The sequence below is a fragment of the Notolabrus celidotus genome, chromosome 13, assembly GCF_009762535.1.
Source record: "Notolabrus celidotus isolate fNotCel1 chromosome 13, fNotCel1.pri, whole genome shotgun sequence".
Taxonomy (NCBI): domain Eukaryota; kingdom Metazoa; phylum Chordata; class Actinopteri; order Labriformes; family Labridae; genus Notolabrus; species Notolabrus celidotus.
In genome coordinates this window covers 7725635-7738447 of record NC_048284.1, presented here as the reverse complement: position 1 = coordinate 7738447, position 12813 = coordinate 7725635, and the positions used below count along the sequence as shown (strand labels likewise).

Sequence of the window (12813 nt, the reverse complement as noted above, 5' to 3'; positions counted from 1 at the left end):
TAGCTAATGTTCCGTCGAGATTTGCTACCTTGGTGAAAAATGCTTAACAGGCAGCTATCCTAGTTAACATTGCTACCTTAGGGGTTTCCATTTCCATTTCTTGAAAAATAAAGGTAAAAATATGACTGTTCATGAAATACATGAATTTAGTTTTGATATTATAACTTTATTTATTTTATTTAATTTGTTAGATTTTATTTTATATATATATATTTATATATGTATATATATATATATATATATATATATATATATATATATATATATATATGTATAAATATCTATAGGTATTATTGTATTTGATTTTATTGTTTTTTATTTATTTGTTTCTAGGATTAGGTTTTTGAATAGAACAAATTTGATAAAAAGGATTTCGTTTTGATATTATTACTTTATTTATTTATTTAAAAAGAATGTATTTTAATTTGTTAGATTTTATTTTATATATATATATATATATATATATATATATATATATATATATATATATATACATATATATATAATTATATAGGTATTATTGTATTTGATTTTATTGGTTTTTATTTATTTACTTTTAGGTTTAGGTTTTTGAATAGAACAAATTTGATAAAGACGATTTAGTTTTTGATATTATTACTTTATTATTATTTTTTTTATTATTTTAAAACATGTGTTTTAATTTGTTAGATTTTATTTATATATATTTATAATGATATTATATTTTTGTTTGTTTGTTTTGTTTATTTATTTATTATTATTTTTTTCTTAGAGAAAGAAGATTAGAGTTCCAGATCCACACTCCATACCAGTAGGTAGCGGTAATGCACCTTTACGTTGTTTGCCAACCGCAAGAAGAAGAGGAAGCTCAGATTTAAGGCTTAGCGCATGCGCAAACATGTGTAGATCCGCTTGGTCGCACTTCGCAATAGGGAGCACTTTTCGGTAGAACACCTGGCCACCAAACAGCTTCTTTTTTTTTTTTTACCGTCGAGGTTTGTTGTGGTGTTTCATTCATTCTAGAAATACGACTTTATATATATTGTATTATAAAAACCTCACATTTTGTAACAGCAGTGTTCGTAAAGTGTCCAACTTTGTGAGAGGATTACTTCCGGGTCAATTTTGTAACTTAGGTACATAACACACACGCGTGAGAGATAACTGTACCTGCTGACCTGTACCCGCTCTCATGTCCACGGCGGTGCTCGTAGCCGCTGTAGTCGGCGGTGGAGTGCTGCTCCTCATGCGCCGTCTGTTCCCCCGGAAGAAAGCGGTGAGTCTGCTCCGTTATCCCGTCAACACTATGCTGGGAAAGACGGTCATTGTAACCGGGGCTAACTGCGGGATAGGGAAGGCCCTGTCCGGGGAGCTGCTGAAGCTCCGGGCCCGGGTCATCATGGCATGTCGGGACCGGCAGAGCGCAGAGGAGGCGGCGAAGGACATCAAGAAGCAAGCGGGACCAGAGCAGGGGGAGGTGGTCATCAAACACCTGGATCTTGCTTCCCTGGGATCAGTACGGAAATTCTGTGAGGAGATTAATGAGGTGAGTTGAGATGATGCATACTGTTAGTCTCATTTTCTGCTGCTTATTTATTTTTGTTTCAGGGCATTATAGTTCTTATAATAGGTTTCTGGGTCATTCCAGAGAGTGTCAGATACAAAGGGTGTCATTGAAGGGGCCTCTGCAGGGAGCTGTCTATGGTGCTGAATTCAGTACTGCCCCTCAACTCACTGCAACCAAACCTGAGTGTTGACCTTTTAGATTCAGAATTAAAAAGTCTGACAGGTTACATCAATCAGAGGTCCAAAATCAAGACAAAGTATTGACTTTCCCATCATGTAATACAATTCTCGACTCAAGGACATAGCCTACAGGTCTGCTTCCAACACTCTCCTTCACAAACTGGATGTCATTTACCACGCTGCTATCCATTTTGTCACTGGAGCCCCATTCAACACTCACCACTGTCACCTGCACTCTCATCTGAACTAGCCTTCACTCCACTCTCGCAGACAAACACACTGGTTTCTATTCATTTACAAATCCCTCACTGGTAAAACCCTGTTATATCTACAGTCACTTATCAAAATTCACAGCACAAACTGTAGCCTGCGCTCAAGTAGCTTTATCTACCTCATCACAACCAAAGCCCGGACCTCCTGTGGTCACACCTCCTTCCAGTCTTCCGTTGCAAACGACTGGAATCACCTGCAACAATCCCTAAAGCTGACCTCTCTCATTCCACTCGCCACTTTCAAAAACTTATTACACCCCCCTTTTTTTGTTTTTATTTATTGTCATGCCATGTGTGTTGCCTTTTCGCCCAGGTCGTTATTGTAAATGAGAATTGGTTCTCAATTGACTTACCTGGTAAAATAAAGGTAAAATAAGGAAAAATAGCAAATTCCTCCACATGTTAAACTAATGTTATCAAATATATTGACTTTATTTATCTCAAAAGTTGCTGAAACTGTTTGTCCAAAAAAAATCAATGGATTTATATTTTTTGACCAATCAAGAATTTTTTAGGACAATTAAAAATGTGAATGTATGATTGTTTTTTGTAAATCTTACTATTAAAGCATTTTCACATGATTACAAGACAATATCAATCAGTTCCTCAGTTTCTAGATCCTACTTCTCAAAGTGTTTCTGTAAAGCAGGGGTTCCCAAGCTTTTCAGGCCGCGACCCCCAAAATATAGGTGCCAAAGACTCACGACCCCCACTGTCCCTCGATGTAATTCAATGTTGCTTCATACTTCATTTAGCTTGTCTGCAGAAAATTAGCATAGCCTCAAGCACATGTGTCTGTGTTTCCTCTGCTGTTGTGAATTAACCTGCTGCTACTTATGCTTTTGTCGATATATTTACATTATGCAATTTTGGATTACTTGAAGAATTTATTATTATTATGGAAGACTTCTCATGACCCCCCTTTAGTGTCTCGCGACCCCCCACTTTTGGAAGCCCTGCTGTAAAGTATGGTATTGTAGTCAGCTTGCCTTTCGTTTGCCTATAGCTGACTTTGCCTCTAACAACCACTGGGTGTCACCAGAGATTCACAACAAGACCAAATGTCTGTTTTTCAGGATACATGAACAGTCTCAACATGGACTGAGGGCTTTAACAAAAGGCAGGTTTAGGATCCTGATCTGTCAGATAAGTCGATATATGTTAAGAAGTAGAGACAGACGTGTTTTTATTTTAAGTCCAACACATCACCAATTTTAAAAGTGGAAGGATCAACAAGTAGTTCTGATATTAGAGGGAGAATCCTACACTTGAGGTAGAATTTATTTTACACCAAAATTACTATGTTTATATAGTCAGAAGACTACTTTCTCAAACAAATAATGAATAACTGAAAGCTCCCTTGAGGAAGTTTCAGTTGGGTGCAAGGTTTATTAGAGAGGAGAGGACAGTGGATAGAGCTGGAAACTGGGAGAGAGAGAAGGGGGAATGAAATGGAAAGGGGCCGTGGGCTGGAAGCAAACCTGCGACCCACTATTTGGATGTGCGTTTTAACCATTAGGCCAAATCTGCGCCCGGGTGCATGGTCTTTTATTGACAGTAATGAGCACTGTGGTCTGCAGAATACAGGGACTGATGGATGCCCCAATCTCCAAACTTTATAACCTTTTTCTGCCTTCCCAATAACAGCGAGCCGTGGTTACTTTCCCACTGATTGGCCTCTTTTTCACCTCTTCAGACGTACTGCAGATGATTAATTTATAACTTTACCAAACATCCCATAACCAGATTTCTCTCGCCTCATGACAAACCCCTTATTTCTGATGATTAATCAATAGCTATGTCTCCCTTGCCAAGTAAACTGAGATGAGGTAACATTTACAACAACCTGCTGTTAGAAAACAGATGACACCATGTCCTTAACCAGGATGCACTTATCATAGTTTTGTGAGATCGTTCTCTGTGGTCCCGAGAAGGGAGCAACCGGGAATGGTTGAGCATTCTGGGCCAGTCACCGTGGCTCTATTGAAGCATGTCCCCATACAAACTTCTATTAAAGTCGTCATTACTGCAGTACGTGTGTGAGAGAGATTATATTATGAACATCTGGCTCCTATCTAAACTGTGAGGAGGGAACATTACAATGGTCTTGATTGCTTTTGTAGCTCACAAAGAGGCATCGGTATTAATTCCAATGTGTTTTATAAACTGCAACAATCTCCTCACTGGAGCTTTAATTTAGAAATATTAAAATGATGAACCTTGTTGACTATTTCTAATGCAGTCACCCCAGCTGTGATGCTTTCATGCACACTCTGCTAGCCAAACCATGTGACACAATTATAGATCATCCTAAACACTGTTTTGAGCTTTATAAAAGCCATAATTGGTAAACATAGACGCCTTTACCAGTATGATAGGCCCATATAAGGACGTTATCTGCCACCTGATACGTTGACAGCGCTCAAAGACAAACAGAGAATCTGTTGCCTGCTACAGATGGCTAATTATAATGCAAGACTCCTCTGCATGTCCACTGCTGAGACATTCCCAAGGGACTAAGGACTTATGGAAGTACTAACAGCGTTTCCACCTAAGAAACCAGGGTCTAAATACAGCCCAGGAACTTTATGTAACACCCCAGAAAGTAGGATTGCAAAGGGGTGGAAAATGTCCAGTAAATTTCCATGGGAAGTTAAGTTGGAAACTCTCCATGGGAATTATGGAAATGTATGTGAATTAACTGGGAATTAACTGGGAATTGAGGATAATTTAATGGAAAGGTATCATATCTAAGCATAAATATTTTTGTGTTTATAAGCAGACATCCGTTCAAAATAATACAATTAAAACAGATGAAGAACAAAAACATGAATGTTGAGTTAAATATTACTCATCCCCCCGACCCAACCCATTCAAAATTTAACAAAAATGCAATCACATCAAAGTCTCATTCAAAATGTGAAATGAAAAGAGCCCCTCTCCCTCTAACAAAGTCCCATTCAACATGCAAATAAAAAAGCATCTTCCCTCAAGCTTCTCAAGGCTAGCCTCGCTGTACTTGCATGAAATCTGGTTGTTTTAGTCAGGATTATGCTAAAATATATTTTCCCCAACTATATTTAAGTTCCCTATTCAGAGCCAACCTTCAATTATGTAAATTCCTGGTTTATTCCCATACATTCCCATTAACTCCCATGGAAAGTTTCCAACTTTTAAAATTCACAGAATTTTGCAACCCTACCAGAAAGTCCCCTCTTTGCTGGTTATGCCTTTTAAGATCCAGGGACTTTGGAATGAGGCCTGTTGCCACAAACATTTCGGATTGGTCTGTACTCAGAGCATTCAGAGGACTAAAATGATGTGTCTCTTCAGACTAAGGTGGAAACACACTCAGCTATGACCTAGAGGGAACCTTTTAATCCCAGAGTTTTTAGTGGAAATGCAGCTTTTGGAACTAATATATTGTGCAGTGGGAATTGTAGGGTTATAAATGATTTAAATTTCTCTCTCGCTACAGGAGGAATCCAAGATTGACGTGCTTATCAACAACGCAGGGCTGTACCAGTGTCCCTACACAAAGACAGAGGAAGGTTTCGAGATGCAGTTTGGTGTGAATCACCTGGGCCACGTCCTGCTCACTCACCTCCTGCTGGACCTCCTGAAGTCGTCAACTCCAAGCCGCATCGTCGTCGTTTCCTCAAAGCTTTACAAATATGGCCACATCAACTTTGATGACCTGAACAGTGAAAGCAACTACAACAAAGCCTTCTGCTACAGTCAGAGCAAGCTGGCCAACTTGCTCTTTACCCTAGAACTGTCCCATCAGCTGGAGGGGACGGGCGTCACAGTCAACGCTCTTACCCCAGGCATCGTGAGGACCAGACTGGGCCGGCATGTCCAAATCCCCTTCCTGGCAAAGCCGCTCTTCTACCTCGCCTCACGTCTCTTCTTCAAGAGCCCGTTGGAGGGGGCCCAGACTCCGCTCTATCTGGCCTGCTCCCCCGAGGTGGAGGGAGTGTCAGGGAAGTGTTTCGCTAACTGTGAGGAGGAGCAGCTGATGGAGAAAGCTACAGATGAGCAGGCAGCCAAGAGACTTTGGGACGTGAGCAGGAGGATGGTGGGCCTCGCTGACTGAGCACAGTCCTCTTCTGTGGACAGTATTAGGACAGGAGGGGGCGAGATTATCTGGTCCTGCATAAAACTGTCTGCCCGGGACCACCTGATTGTTTTGGATTGGTTCCAATTGCAACCTTGAGGACATAGTTGATAACTATGTGACATATTGTGCCAATGAAATGTGTAAATTAAATGTATGTGAGCAGGAGTGTACATTGCAGAAATATAATAAAATTCCTGTTCAAACTTATGGTTGAATTGTGTGAAATTATTGTATCCTCACAACAACAATTAAATCTCTTGGAAATAAAATTACATGCTTACCTTCATACATAGCCAGGGTATCTGTGTGCTTCCTGAAACTTGATGGGAAAACCAGGTTTCTCTATTCCCTACAACTAGAACAAAACAGAGTACACACAGAACAGGTATTCTGCTGTAAAACCAATTTGAAGGAGCCTTCTTTGCATGAGTTTTTTTCCCAATTTATGTAGGTGCATTACCTTTCAATAGTCAGAGGAAAATGTTCAACTTATTGGCTACAACCAAGCGGCAACCTCTGGTCTCAAAATATGAAGCCCATGCGAAAGTGTTATGAACTGCAATTCATAGAGAATCCGCTTGAGGCTGGCTGCAGAAACACCGGAAACCACATAGACACCAATTCAAAAAAGCCGATCTTTGCAGCATTAATAAACATGTTTACAGCCTGGTTAAAAAAAACGGCTTCAGTCTACATAGCTAATTTCTCTATCAGCACACACTGTCCGTGGGTGAATTTTTTCCTAACGTGACAGTTCAGAAGATATTAAGATTACAAGTTTTTGCCCAAATAAGGACATGACTGACTTGATTGACAGGCGGGAACACATAGCTGTTAGCTAGGAGGCTCAAACGCCGCCTCTTTACGTCGCACTCTTTTGGATGAGTTCAGCATTTCCAATATGGCTCCCACCGACGATTGGCTTTAAAACAGCGCTCAGGAACAGATGGGTGAAGTCACGGATACTACAACTATTTATACAGTGTATGTGTAACGGAGTTAAAAATGCACTTTATGATTTAGCTGGTTTATATTAAGATTTGTGAATATTATCAAAATTACTTACTTTCATTTTCTTTAAGTCTGCTTTGATTTCATTAAGTTTACACACTTTTGGCTTCTGTACCTCTTCGGTTTCCGTAGCTCCTCCTGTCAATCCCTCACAGTGCTGTTATGCTATACGGAGGGTAGGTTGTGTGAGAAAAAGATGTCATGTTCATTTTGTTATTAACCTTGAAAATTCCGCCATTTAAAATGTGCTTTATTGTACAAATAGTTAAATGTGTCCCCCAAAATGTAATTGTCCTGTTTGGCTTAGTTTCCGACAGTTTAGATTGAGTTAGACGATGTTTTAATCTAATGTTTTACAAAAATTGTACTGCAGCAAGCGTTCCATGTCATGTGATAGAGATGCTATGGAAAATTCAATGAGTGCATCTTTTGTTTTGTATGTTCAGGAGCAGAGGTGCAGAAAGCCTAGAGAAGAAGACAATTTGTGTGTTTTTATTGTCTTCTACAGAGCAAATAAATGCTGGAAACCAGTCCCTGTGTCAGCCCCAATCACATCTGTTACATATGGCTACAACTCAAATGCCTAACACCTTAGGTAAGCTCTTTAAAAATCGAAGCATTTGGAAATATTTCATGATCCAACTGAAGATGTGAAGATATACTGGTTGGCCTGGTCTGTGTCTCCTAAAGCGTTTATTGTATTTGCGCTAATAGCTCCTCTTTTTTTTCACACAACAGTGATTCAGTCCAGTAAAAAACTGTAGCTTAGCAACACAAAGTCACAAAAAGGGGCGTGGCCTCCAATATCACATCATCAACAACAATTAAGAAGAGGGAACCAAGGCATACATTCGAGGGTTCAATTTACATGTATAGATTTGCTGCTGCTGGTGTTTTCTTGTATAAAAGCAACACAGGTCAAACAGACGTAACGGTGACTACAAAGGGAAGCAGGAGTGTTGCGGTCAGGGCCGGCCCGTGGCATAGGCAGTCAAATGCTAGGGGCGCCGGCCTTCCATAGGGGGCGCTGCTCACACCCTAAATGAGTGAGGAAGAAAATTTGAACATAATAGGAAAGAGTATATTGTTTTATGTAATATAATTTGGGGTTAAATTGTAGAGTGATGCCAGTATACATTTAAAGCTTGTGATTCACTTTTGGTTTTGAAAAACATGGTTCTAGAGCGTTTTTTGAAGGTTTTAAAGGTGACATATCACACTTTTTTCATCAATATATATTGGTCCAAGAGGTCCCCAAAACATGTCTTTAAAGTTTATGCTCAAAAAAACACTTTGAAAAGCCCTCTTGTTCAGTCCTCTTCAGAACACTCTGTTTTCTCTCTGACCACGCCCCCTCAGGAAGTGGATGTGCCTCCGCTCTCTGGCACGTTGAGCTAATGTTTACATGTTGGCTGAATACACACGGCTGCTCAGAGATCACGTTACTTCAACCCTCTGAATCTGATCCAGAATCTGATACTGACGGAGAGGCGCATGTAGCAGGACCTTTCTGAAGGATTGGTCACAGATTTAGTGTTTCTTGTTGTTTTATTTATCAGTATGTCGACGTGTGTCTTGGTACACAGCTATGAACATGTAGCTATGTGGCTATGCTAATTAGCGCTAGCACTTATCCATGACAAATAAAAATCATCCACTAGATCTTCAAATCTGCAGGCCTGGGGAGTAAAACCGACCTTTGCCAGAGAGGCAGCTGGACCTTTTCTGAAGGATTGGTCACAGATTCTGTGTTTCTTGTTGTTTTATTTGTCAGTATGTCGACGTGTGTCTTGGTACACAGCTACAGCTACGACATGTAGCTATGTAGCTATGCTAACTAGCGCTAGCACTTATCCATGATAAATAAAAATCATCCACTAGATCTTTAAATCTGCAGACGTGGGGAGTAAAACCGACCTTTGTGTTTATTAAGACAGCCTACAACTAGCATGCCTCCCTTCTTAGCTCCTTGTTAGCACACATTTGTGCAGATAATGAAAAACGGAGGGGGGATTCAGTATTATTTTATACAGTCTATGGGCTGAACAAGCTCCGAGCTCTGACTCCGTGACAGACCGGATATTGTTGTTACGTAACAAAAACACGGAAGTCTGAAACGGCTCGTTTCACACACATTTACAGAAAGGTGGAGAAATCAGAACAGGGGCAGAATGGATTTTTTTCATTCTCGGGGGGTTTGTAGACATGCCAGGGACACATATTTCAGGTAGAGAACCATTAAAAAGTCAATTTTGCATGATATGTCACCTTTAAGTGTTCATGATTTACCTGTTTTTGTTTTGTTGTTTTCTTTACACTTTGGAAGCTGTTAGCTTAATCAGATAGAAACTGTAGGCTAGGCTTAAATAAGCATTTTGCTTCTGCCTTTTCAGTCATCACTTAATACATTACTGTTGTTGAAAGTGTCTGTGCTGTGAAAATGATTGTGTTGTATGATGACTGAATAAATCCTTCTACTACATTATGTATTTTGAAATATAAATATCTGTGTTATTACCATTTTATTAATGTTCTGTTAGAGGTCTTTTTTATTTTAAAATAAAGAAAATCTGTAAAACATAAAGCTGTGTGTCAGTTGTCTTTCAGTGTGTATGTGATGAGATTGTTGGTGGAGTTGTTTACAATACAAGGGGCACCAGTTGAAATCTTGCCTAGGGCACCAAGTCGGTATGGGGCCGGCTCTGGTTGCGATACAACTTTCGTAACCGAGCAACAGGGAGCGCTCGTGAGAGACGCTCTGACATTGAGGTCGTGGGTGCTGCTGGAGCAAAAATAGCCTTTCCTTTATTAAACAGAAGGCTGTTGGATGGATAAATGTAAGTAAATGTGATACTCCAGGCTCAAGGTAATGTTTCACGCATTTTTTTAAAGAAATTAATGCAGAAGATAAAAAAATAGATGATGATAATGATTTGTAACAGACCCTTAGGCTGCAATATTAACTGAATGAGCTCCACTTAGGCCAACTACAGTATTATAACCCTTAGTTGACATTACTGCAGGAATAATCATCTCATAAAGTAGCATCTAACAGTACTACTGTCACAGGTGGCTTTTATTTGCATCCAGTTAGACTACTTTTTTGGTATTACCCATTTTTCTGCAGGTTGTACTGTATTAGCACCATAACTTAAAGCTGCTGTTGGTAGGATTGGTGTAAAAAATGTTACTTTTTTTCTGCTGGGTTTCGAGAAAGGTCATAATACCCATTGGTACTCATTAGTACCGATGTGCGGCAGTAGCTCAGTCCATAGGGACTTGACTTGGGAACCGAAGGGTCGCCCGTTTGAGTCCCAGTATGGACGAAGTTTGGCAAGTGGACTGGTGGCTGGAGAGGTGCTGGTTCACTTGCCTGGGCACTGCCGAGGTGCCCTTGAACGAGTGAAAAAGTTGAATTTCCCCCCTGGGGATTAATAAAGTACGTTCTATTAAGTGAAGTAATTTGAGATTATGGCGAAATCTCTGGGTTTCGAATTTGAATAATGTTATTATTCCCCTCGTTCCCCTTATCACGGACCAATCAGAGCTACTCCCCAACCCTCTGTCCTGATTGGTTGAGTGGCGGCCCCACTACGTCGCCCTGATTAGCTGGGAAGCCACTACTTCCTTATAGAAGAGTAGACGCTGCATCGACCGCTACAACCTATTGGCACTGACAAGCCGTGGGGCCGCCATCTTGGTCCGATCACCCGCTCCACTCAGTGTAATCTGTCTGGCAGGCGCAATTAAGTGTCAGCGCATTTAATCAATCATAACTCACTGATTTTAATATTCATAGTGGGCTTAACAGTTCTAGAATATTCTGATATGTGATATATGTGATGTATGATAGGTATTTTGCTGCACAGTGCTCTGGCATCTTGAAGTCTCGGCTGCTTCAGTTTACGTTTACAGGTAGGATCATAGGCAGGATGACCGGACCAAGTTGGCGGCCGTATTTCTTGCGCCCCAGCAGCCAATGCGGCGTCTACTCTTTATGTGTCTATGCGCACAACAATCTTTTGTGGACGGGGTTAGCAGAGAGGGGAGGGGTAGTGTTGACATTCGAAATCTCTCTCAGAACAGATGTTTATATCACGACTACCAACCGCAGCTTTAAGTAAATATCTGAGTATTTCCTCCATTGCTGTCGTTACCCTCATTTTGGAAGAGCGGAGCAGACACATAGACCTGTTTCTTTATAATAGATTACCCTGACAAAACAATTTAATTCAACATTTCAGTGCAAAGACATGATCACTGAAACTAATTTATCATGTTTAAAAAGTCTGGTCAGAATGTCTTTTTGAATCTGAAACCTACACAGCACATTTCTTTATGCAAGTGACCTGACAGAGACTCATACACAACAGGATGAAAGAGAACCATCTCCTCTGCTTAATACGTCCATCAAAGCCAGCCCAAGTTGTCAGCTTTTCCTCCACCGTGAGGTCACATTATTGCTTGTGCCGTGCAAATCCTCACAGTGTTTTGAAAAGCATTTCTATTTCTAGCCCCGCTTTTGTACTTGAATGCTAAATTTGTGCATACTTTAGCATGTATTATGCAGTGTAAAAGAGAAGAGGAAGTGGTGGGTGGGGGGGGGCTGTTAATCTGGTTTCCCTACTGTTGATGTGTTTGAAGTGTAAATGCTCTGGGCTGTGTGTCTGGTGGAGGCTGAACAATGAGGTTGGCATTGTAGATGAGTGAGACGCTGCTGCTCTGTGGCCCCCTCCTGTGGATTGATTTAATCTCACTTATAAATCCTTGACAGAGAGGAAGGGGAATGTCCAGATTTTTTTTTTGGCTTGGGTGGCTCACCTAGGGCACGATTTTCTGCATCGTGTATTTATGCATGCATGAATAGCATTTATTCACCCTGCCTGTCTTACCTTATCAGATCTACTTAGTGTATTAACATTAAATTATTAAACAGATGTTCTATTCTTAAGTAGGATTTTTTAACTTTAAAAAGTAACGCCATAGAGTGGCAACAAAAAATCACCTGAACTTTAATCTTTAAGGATTCAAAAAGAAGATATGCATCCAAAGACAAAAATGAATGTACTCTAAAAAATAGTTGCAAATTCCTGCACACATCAAAACATTCTAACGGCTGATTCCTCTCTTACACACCTGTCTTATGAAATAGATATGTGTAATATTTCCTTATAGAAGTACCAACAAAAGAAAATGTGCAATGCAAATATGCAAAGGCAACTACAGTCCATATCACAGACTGTAAAAAATGTAGTCTATGTGACGTCACCCATTTGTTTTTGCAGGGATGTTTTGAAGCCGATGGTGACTCAATCTAACTTTCCATCCAGAAACAGGTAAAGAAGGCGAGCTTTAACCTCCTGGCGAACAGCCACAACTCACCCACCTGCTCGTCCACTCAGCCCTGCCTTTATTTATGCATGTATGTATAACTTTTTCCTTTCCTCACGGATGAGTTATTAAAAAAGCCCCCTTGTACGAACAAAGACATGAGCTACATAGGCCACAAATGGGCAATGTAACATGGGACCTAATGGGGATTTCTGGGCTTTTGCAGCCAGACAGTGGACACTTGATGTACTGCAGTTTTTTTGCATTTCCACATTGGGTTCATCTTTGAACACCAGAGGTTGCTGCTTGGTCTAAATAGCTAGTTTTAACAAAAGTACAGCCTCTGTGAAGGCG

The 12813-nt window shown here is 40.3% G+C and overlaps 1 protein-coding gene across 1 annotated transcript; it reads left to right on the top strand.

The window, feature by feature from the left end:
• Positions 1 to 923: 923 nt before the first annotated feature.
• Positions 924 to 6324, top strand: rdh14b (retinol dehydrogenase 14b). Its single transcript, XM_034699902.1, has 2 exons — positions 924 to 1525; positions 5476 to 6324. The coding sequence occupies exons 1-2, from the start codon at positions 1172 to 1174 to the stop codon at positions 6091 to 6093; spliced, it is 972 nt and encodes a 323-aa protein (XP_034555793.1). The 5' UTR covers positions 924 to 1171; the 3' UTR covers positions 6094 to 6324.
• Positions 6325 to 12813: the final 6489 nt, after the last annotated feature.

Excerpts from the sequence above, each read along its gene's own strand:
- rdh14b (XM_034699902.1), top strand. The coding sequence starts at position 1,172 with ATGTCCACGGCGGTGCTCGTAGCCGCTGTAGTCGGCGGTGGAGTGCTG. Across the intron at positions 1,526-5,475 it reads TCTGTGAGGAGATTAATGAG|GAGGAATCCAAGATTGACGT; the intron begins GTGAGTTGAGAT and ends CTCTCGCTACAG.